Genomic DNA, 10,000 nt, shown 5'->3' on the forward strand with positions numbered 1-10,000 from the left:
GACTCATCAGCACCATGGACAGAGGCTGACTAGCCGGGGTCCAATTAGAGCCAGTGTGACCAGACAGCCAGTTAGCCAGCACAGATACATCTACCCTAGCTGGGCTGGATGAGAATAGAGACTGAGAGTCTTTGCTTTTAATAGGAACACACGATTGTAAAAAGGAGGCGACCGCAGAGTTTAAATGAGGAACGGCGCGGATGGGGTCGGGGGCTGTGGGGTTTGACGGTTGTCGAGAGGCACTTCATAAGGCGACTGACCATTAAGATCCTTAATGAGCGAACCGGGCATAATTTGCCCTGGTGATGTCTCCAAAGTTGTGCAGTGATTGAGGGATGTAATTTGTGCATGTAGCTCTTAGTACCGCAGCTCGCTAGTTTGTATGGGTGCGGTGTGCTAAATGAGGTGCCGGAGGCGGTGGCACCAACCATTATGTTGCTGTAGATTACTTGCGCGGCTCATTGTGAATGCAAGGTTTCCTCAGCCTCGTTCGATGCACAACAGTGTATAGTATATATTATATGGACTGTCACGGCTAAACTCAGGGGGGCTTGGGGCGAAGACAGCAGGCAGTATTGATGATGGCAGTGTTATGTTATACAGCTGTTTGCGGAAGTGATTTATTGGTATCATGTTGGGAAGAAATTGACACTGCGTTATTTCCTCCTGACACAACATTAGGAGGACAACATTGTTAATCCCTCCTTTTGCTTTCTTTTTCCTTGCTCTGTTGAAAGTGTTTATTTCTATTACAACGTGGGTAACTCTTGTACCTTTACGCCTTCCTTCTGTTGTCATTTCATGATATTTTTGTATTTAGTGTGATATCAGTAACCCTTCTCCTCTTGTCATGTTTTCATTCCTATTCTGTCTTTGGTAGCACTTCTACCGTGCACCCACTTTTTGTCTTTTTTGCTTTGTTTTTCTCTTGTAGCTCCACGCTGGCTGTCTTTTTTCTTTCTTCACTATCATTTCATTGCATCATCTCTTTCTTTGTTGTGTTATTTTCATCCCTGCTACAACAATAACCTTTCTCTTTCCCCTATTACTTTTATTGCCATTACAGCACTGGTAGCCCCTCCCATTTTACTACAATACTTTATTTTTAATTCTTTCATTCTCACTTTATTTCTTTTTCCGGTAACCCATTTCATTCTTATTTTTCAGCCATTCACGTTTACTGTATGCCCTCGCAACATTGAGGTCTACAAACTTGAATTCCAGTGACTGTTTGACTGATTGTTTGACTGACTCACTCATTTCATACACCATCCAGAAATCTACTATGTTTTTGAGCTTTTGACCTAGTCTTGTCTGGGTCTAATCATTAATTACCCTTAGATTAATTTTGTTCTGATTATCAATGTGTTATTCCCATGAACAACATTGCTGAGTGTACTTGCTGTTTGCTGTTTGCAGGTGCTCTCAGAGGAACCGGTGTGAACGCGCTGATGAGCAGTACCGTTTCGCTGCGTTGCTCAACCAGTGTGTGAAGGCCACTGTGTACCCAGACAGCATCGCAGTGTCGGAGCCCAGTGTACCCGTAAGTTAACACACACACACACACACACACACACACACACACACACACACACACACACACACACACACACACACACACACACACCCCTACACAATCAACACTCAACACAGCTCTTAACATTCTTCAGTTTGCATATTCCCCACCCACATTCAGCACGGCAGTGCCGTGTTTTTCAAACAGTTTCCCATTCGATGCTGCCGATCTTAATTCAGGGCGATGCATAAACATCAGATAGTTAAGGCTGGTTGAGTGCTCTACGTGGGTGTTTTCGGCGTGCATATGCTCACCCGGCACAGATCACTTGGTACGTGCGCCAAGATGTGTGGGAGTGCGTGTGGGTGTGAAAGTTGTCGGAGCGCAGCTGAGTGCAGTACAATCCTTATCGCCTGGGCCGGGTGAGAAAACAAGCAGAGTGCACATCAGAGAGAAAAGCCTCTGCTTGCCTAAAGCCAAATTTATACTTAGTTGTGTGCCGATGTTGTATACTGAAAATAGCAGATCTGCAAGCTCACAGTGTGTTGCAGAGCGATGTGTTGTGAGCTTGTAGATCTGCCCTCGCCTCAAGGGTGAGGCAGTTAAGAGACCAGTATTACTGCATGTTTTTGTGAGGGTACCTACCCCATTGTCCACTTGCCAGAATGTGAAACCAGGCATGTTGAGTACACCAAGGTTTTATGTTAGAAATGAGCATGACCCATACTCAACATTTCTAACATGAAACCTTGGTGTACTCAACATGTCCAGGTTCGCAATGGGGCTCTATGGGCTGGCAAGTAGACTATTAGGGGACACGGGGAGAACATGCAAACTGCACACAGAAAGGCCTTTTTGCCAACCCCACCTAGGGTATGGGCACTGATGACACGGAGGAGAGATCACGCCCCCCAGTGCCCACATCGTCCCCAGCGGGAATCGAACCCGCACTAACACTCTCTCTCTCTCTCTCTCTCTCTCTCTCTCTCTCTCTCTCTCTCTCTCTCTCTCTCTCTCTCTCTCTCCCTCTCTCTCTTGGTTTCTCTCTCTCACACACACACACACACACACACACACACACACACACACACACTGTACTCACGTTCACATTAGGCAAATTCCACCGTGGCAGCCAGCTATCACCATGACAACAAAGGCTTTTGAGCCAGGTGCCAGGAGACATGGAAGCACAGGGACAACAATCAAATTACCTTTATTAAAACTCTGCCACCAATTAAGCCAGCTCCAAAAACACCCACTGCATCACCAGGGAGGAGCGGAGCACGAAAAGAGCAAGCACTTAAACACTCAGAGATTATTGGGTAGCAAGCTAGCTACCACTTTTATGACTATATGTATGTGAGTGCGCGCGCACTTGCATGCACTTTTGAATCTTTTACTTTGTGTGTGTGTGTGTGCGTGTGTCTTGGCAGAACGATGAGAGCTAATTAATGTAAGAGGTTTCTCCGGGAATTCCACATCGAACAAAAGACATTGATTACTGTGATTTCTGTAATCAAGGATGTCTGCGACACACCTCAGAGTGACGCACCACAAACACGCAGTCAAAGAGGAAAAGGCGGATGACGGTCTTCAAAGGAAGAAAAGAAAAATCACCAGAACAGAAGAAAACACGTAACCAGGGCAGCGCAATGTGCCAGCTTGCTCGGGAGATGAGCTTCTTCTCGGCTACAGAGAGAGAGACAGTCAGCATCTCTTGAAATGCCTACAGTTTAGCTGCTCAGCTGCCTCGTCTCTCCCAGCAGGCCCTGCGGCGTTTAGCGAGAGGCAGATAAAACAAAGGGGGAAAACTTCAAACACCACGGCCCAAAATAACAGCTAATGGAACAAGGCTGTGAAAATGCCATGGTGATAATTATCCGGGCTGCCTCTCTTGGCTGTAGAATCGGATCACACACCACGCGTCGCAATGCATTTATTTATAGGCAGAGCAGCTGAATTCTCTACCCTTTGAGTCGCCGGCTCTCCGGGGAGTGACTTCAAACGCCCTTGTGTGTGTTTCTGTGCGTGTGTGCGTGTGAGAGTGTGTCCCCAACGTGCATTAGTTTGTGCCTTTGTGCGTCTTTGTGTTTCATGTGTTGGTGCGTCCCTGACGTGAACTCCAGAGAAAGAGGAAGCAACAGCTAGAATGTTGTCAAGTGGTCATTTTTTCCAATTTCCCTTTGAGCAGCGAGTCCATCTATCACCAATTAAATCACAAGGTGTTTCCACCTCATGTCTGAATTGATATGCTCGGAGATGGGAGATTAAACAACAATCCAGCCACAATATAAACACATGATTCAACACCTGATAAAAATAATTACCATATTACACGCCCTAGATAACATAATTAATATCGTTATACCTGAGATAATGATGTGTAATGTTTGAGATAATGTGAAAGAGTCCACCTCCTCTTCTTCTCTCCAATTTGACACGCACAATGAAATACACACCTCTGCCCTGTTTCCTATCCGCCATACAGCTGCTGGTGAAGGTGAGTGATGTTCCAGATCTTTCTGCTGGCATCACCTGCTCCTTTGGCAACCTGACGGAGGTAGAGGGACAGGTCAGCGGCAACCAGATCCTCTGTGTGTCTCCTGCCGCCAAGGATGTCCCTGTCATCCCCATTGACCAAGGTAGATATAAAACACGCACGCACGCACGCACGCACGCACGCACGCACGCACGCACGCACGCACGCACGCACGCACGCACGCACGCACGCACGCACGCACGCACGCACGCACGCACGCACGCACGCATGCACGCACACACGCACACACACACACACATTTCTGGGGGGTGCGTGCACTTCAGACAGGCAGCATCGGAGTTTCGCAAAAAACACGGTCGCCTACCATGCCAAAGTTATTTGCAATCTATCTATCTTATGTAATATTAATAACATTAATTATGTGCCCAAGTTCAACCCAACTTCCCCAAATCATCCGTTAACAATTCCCTCCCAATCAATGTGATCTATTATATGGCATTACCCACACTGTACATCATTTCCTGTTCATATATTAGAACTAGAACTAGTATATATAATTATCGTTGCTATCAGGCAGAAACATTGTATTCAAGATCTTATAGTTTTTAGAAATTGTATTCCCTACTTCAGGTAGCAAAACTGGTTGATCTACAAGCTCACAATGCGTTAAGACGTGTTGTGAGCAACTATTTCCGCTACTGGTAGCTAGTAGATCTGCTAGTTCTGCTATTTTATTTAGTTTTTACAATTTGAAAGTGAAAGTAGGTGCTTTGTTTTGGTTTTGTTTTTTGTATTGTCTTTTTTTGTTGTCTTTGTCTTTTTATCAATAAAAAATAAGTGAAAAAAAGAAAATAAATTTAAAGTGGGTCTGTGGGTTTCATAAATATTTATTGGATAAAAAGTATATAACTAATTCATAACTACATTGGCTCAATTGGAACACAGGTTCCTTTTTCCATTTCCTGAAATGTACAGGTTTTATAGACAGTCTCCCCCCGACATTGACGATGTACTATTTTACATTACACTTGCATCTACAGGAAGCCAACTGGGGAAAGAAACTCTCCGCATTAGGCTGATCTGACCCGGTACAATAATAAACTAAAGCAGAGTAGATAGTAGAGTACGGTGAGAGTTCATTTTAAACCCATAGAGCGTTCTCACATCAAAGCATAGGCTTACTGCTCTCTGCTATTTATATACTATACAACCGCTGATTGTTAATGAGCTGTACTCACTACTCACTGTCCAGCCACACGCATTCATTGTCACATAGCCTACAAGTCGCACGCACGCACGCACGCACGCACGCACGCACGCACGCACGCACGCACGCACGCACGCACACACATGCCATTGATTCAGCCAACATCCCTCATTCAGGCTCACGTGTAACGAGCTCCCACTGACCTGCGATCAGGACCCTGGGCTGTAGAGAGTGCTCCACACAAGTCCAGGGCCAATTAGGACTGATGGAGGATCAGATCAGGCCTGTGGTCGGTGCTACAGTTGTCCACATTACTGCCGTTTGCCCACACTAATAGCCATCTATCTATATCACGGTGGCTGTGGACAGGTAGCGGATGATTCAGGGGAGGGTATGACCGCAAAGTTGATCGATGAATTGATTGATTGAGAGGTCCAGCGTCGGCAGGGCGCGGGGAGGCTGTCTTCTGTGCTTCACAGAAACACGTATAAACGAGGTGAGAAGTTGAATGAATCACGGAGTCCCTGTTTTGGGCCTGCCATTATAAGGTTGAAATGCTCAGAAATGTTTGAAGGTTTGGAGAACTTAGAGAGAACTTACAGGGCAGTATTATGCGTGTCTTAAGTACCAGGTCTTATGACTTAACTTAAGACCTGGAGGCGTGGTCAATGCTGTTTGGCCACTCAGAATAGCCAAATGGCATTGATCACCCATCCAGGTCTTAAGTTAAGTAATAAGACCTGGTACTTAAGACACGCATAATACCGCCCATAGAGTCTATATATGGTGCGCGCCTTAACACCATGGAGGCCCGGGCGGAGATCTCCGTCAAGTTCAAGGTCATGGTCAAGTGCCCAAGCCGGATATTGATAAATAGGACGGAGATTAATGATATCAAAACCGATCGCTTCGCTCCACAGCCTAGGAGCGCTTGTTGCCCAATCCGATGTCAAACAGTCATCGAAAATGTTCCCTGCCTGTTTAGCTGACGAAAACAAAAATCTTAAAACGATCATAACTCCCGATCTAAATCATCCCGTCTAATTCTGAAAAAAGATCCTGTGTTAGACGGCGCTCCGCGGTCCAGTCGCTAGTCGCGATAGATTTATTCTTACCTCACGTTGTTGTCGATCGACTCTAGAGTGGTGTGGCTATTGTTAGCTGCTACACGGACATGCACACCAAATTCCGGTGCACCGGTAAAAGTGGTCCGGGCGCTATAAATGATGGGCACATGGATTAAATGGATTAAATAGGTCCGGGCAAGCAAGGTGTTCACCACTAGAGCTAGGCCATCGGCACCCGATGTTTCAGAAACATTTTTGAAACGTTTATGAATATAGGACATACTGTAACTGGTTAAAGCCACTGCTTGTTCAACAGCAGAGCCAGTGAGGGACAATCACCCACTTTTTACCTCCACTGACGATAACACAATCATTAAAAAAACACTGCCCTAAAATAAATTCCAGAAATACTCATTTATGATAACTAGAGTGGTGCCCGGGGGGCCAGTGATGTCGGCTGTGGCCCGGGTAGAGGCCTTTTGTGGCGGTTCTGGACAACCGTGGGTCTGACCGACTCGACACCGGGCACTGCACTCCCTGTGGGGGTGTGGAACGCGTGTGTCGAATTTGAAGTAGGTGGGGCGAACGGTTCTCAAGTTACGTGGATTGTACAGACATACACCCACACAGAGACTTGGTGCATTTATAGTCTCCTAATATTCCATTCATATAATTCTCAAAAGGACATTTCAAGCATTGCCCACCGCTATGCCCACATTGGCATGAATACATCATCAGGCTGTCGCTGTAATTTATTTAGCCATCTTCATGAATGCTGACACCTGCCGCCTCATTGCACCTTGTTGTTTGCTTATAGCAGTGTGGCTGCAAGGCCACAAAGCTCCAGTCGCATGAATAGAATATATTTCATCATGGCTGGTGTGAGCAAATATAGGCCTGCTGCTGTGTGTTTCTGGGACTCGGTAATCCACTTCCATGTGGGTAAATGACAGGCATGTTTGTCCAGGGGTCCCGCGGGGAGGGAAGCATCAGGCGTCCATATGAATGTTCCCACCCAGGTAAATGTCAGCTAATCCCCCCACACTCCCCCTGCAATCCCTCGCCTTCAGCCACCGCCCATTTCTTGCCCTTTTGACTGTAGTCCCCACCCTCTGTGCCTCCGTCCACTCCCCTGAAACCCCCCTCCTGAAACACCCCCTCCATCATGTCTTTCTCCATTCTGCTATCTCTGTCCTTCCCCGTGGATGGAGAGGGGAGCAAGCACGGAGGGAATAGATTAGAGACGAATTGAGAAGGAGAGTGAGAGAAGGCAGGAGAAGGGAGATTGGGAGGGAATGAAAAGGGGAACAAATAGAAGAGAGGCAGAATGGAAGGTATAGTAGATAGAGAGATGGAGAGAAGAGTTTGGTTCCTGTGGGGATGCTGCCGGGCGCCACAAGTCTGGACTCTGTATCAGCTTGAATTAAGAAGAACATGGCTGGTGTTCCTGTCTCTCTCCTCTCTCTCTCTCTGGTAACATAAACAAACCCACAGGCCAGCTCTGCACAGCTGTGTTTGCCAGAACTGTATGTGCGTGCTACACGAGAGTTAGAGAGAGAGAGAGAGAGAGAGAGAGAGAGAGAGAGAGAGAGAGAGAGAGAGAGAGAGACCCCCCAAATGCCCATTGGAAGAAAGAGTACAAACCACCAGCCTTCTGTACAGCCTTGTGTGAAACAACGGAGAGCCTGCAATCCCAACAGGTGCAGCACAGAGAACAGGGCATGGAGGGTTTTCAATCCTCCCACACACTAGAATATGAGCCATTTGAGCCTCAGACTGCTCTACATAAACGCATGCTCATGAACGCACACACACGCACGCACGCACGCACGCACGCACGCACGCACGCATGCACGCACGCACGCACGCGCGCACACACGCGCACACACACACGCACGCACGCATGCAGAGATTGGTTTCTGCACAGTAAAATCCCCAGTGTTATTTTAACTTGGAGAGTGTACAATATGAATAAATTAAGACTTTTAATGTGTTCTGAAAAAAAGAGTAATAATGGCAGGCAGAAATGGATCGTATTACACCACTCTGATAGCGATATTGAAATGAGCTTTTATCCATCAGGGGTACAGTATTCCTCCCCGTTACCACGGCTCACGCGCATGCCGAGTCTGTCCATTTCTTTACACTCTGAAAGTTAAGTGGACGCTGGGATTTTGACAGTATACAGTACCGTTCAACGCCATTGTTGCATCACTGCACTCTTTTGTCTTTTAATATGTATGTAGATCTTAGAGGTGACTGTTGGTGTATAGGAGAGGAAGGGTCAGCTTGGTCCACAGTGGGACCCTGGCGTCCCGCAGAACGCACCTGCCTTGGCAAAAAGCTGGCACCCTCAGAGACTGGCAAGTCTGGTGACCGCCAGTCTCTGTGGCTTTGCCTGGTCCCACTGGTGAACAGGGAGGGAAGGTGAACTGGGGACACTTGGAAGCATTCATGCAGTAGGGCAAGTCTTGTTCATGTAGTAGGGCACACAGTACAATTCTTATTCATGCAGTAGGGCACACAGTACAATTCTTATTCATGCAGTAGGGCACACAGTACAATTCTTATTCATACATATAGAGCACACAGTACAATTCTTATTCATGTAGTAGGGTACACAGTACAATTCTTATTCATGTAGTAGGGTACACAGTACAATTCTTATTCATACATATAGAGCACACAGTACAATTCTTATTCATGTAGTAGGGTACACAGTACAATTCTTATTCATGTAGTAGGGCACACAGTACAATTCTTATTCATGCAGTAGGGTACACAGTACAATTCTTATTCATACATATAGAGCACACAGTACAATTCTTATTCATGCAGTAGGGTACACAGTACAATTCTTATTCATGTAGTAGGGTACACAGTACAATTCTTATTCATGTAGTAGGGTACACAGTACAATTCTTATTCATGTAGTAGGGTACACAGTACAATTCTTATTCATGTAGTAGGGTACACAGTACAATTCTTATTCATGCAGTAGGGTACACAGTACAATTCTTGTTCATGTAGTAGGGTACACAGTACAATTCTTATTCATGTAGTAGGGTACACAGTACAATTCTTATTCATGCAGTAGGGTACACAGTACAATTCTTGTTCATGTAGTAGGGTACACAGTACAATTCTTATTCATGTAGTAGGGCACACAGTACAATTCTTATTCATGCAGTAGGGTACACAGTACAATTCTTGTTCATGTAGTAGGGTACACAGTACAATTCTTGTTCATGTAGTAGGGTACACAGTACAATTCTTGTTCATGTAGTAGGGTACACAGTACAATTCTTATTCATGCAGTAGGGTACACAGTACAATTCTTATTCATGTAGTAGGGCACACAGTACAATTCTTATTCATGTAGTAGGGTACACAGTACAATTCTTATTCATGTAGTAGGGCACACAGTACAATTCTTATTCATGTAGTAGGGTACACAGTACAATTCTTATTCATGTAGTAGGGTACACAGTACAATTCTTGTTCATGTAGTAGGGTACACAGTACAATTCTTATTCATGTAGTAGGGTACACAGTACAATTCTTGTTCATGTAGTAGGGCACACGGTACAATTCTTATTTTACATTGTTGGCATCAGTGATAAACTAAATGAAAACTCATCCTCCACAACTCCCAGGTCACAAAAACACACAATCGCATGGTACTCTCAAGTGCAAGGATTCCTTTCTAC

General features: G+C 45.6%; 1 protein-coding gene across 1 annotated transcript in view; it reads left to right on the plus strand.

The window, feature by feature from the left end:
* plxna2 (plexin A2) overlaps nucleotides 1-10,000 on the plus strand; it is a gene marked incomplete at its 5' end in the record, with an annotated part of 219,011 nt that overhangs the window by 114,930 nt on the left and 94,081 nt on the right. The window contains 2 exons of the mRNA XM_079514160.1: nucleotides 1,420-1,543; nucleotides 4,005-4,158. Of these exons, the coding sequence (XP_079370286.1) occupies nucleotides 1,420-1,543; nucleotides 4,005-4,158 (278 nt within the window). The remainder of the gene's footprint in view (nucleotides 1-1,419; nucleotides 1,544-4,004; nucleotides 4,159-10,000) is intronic.

Source organism: Electrona antarctica (genome assembly GCF_951216825.1).
Source record: "Electrona antarctica genome assembly, chromosome: 2".
Lineage (NCBI taxonomy): Eukaryota > Metazoa > Chordata > Actinopteri > Myctophiformes > Myctophidae > Electrona > Electrona antarctica.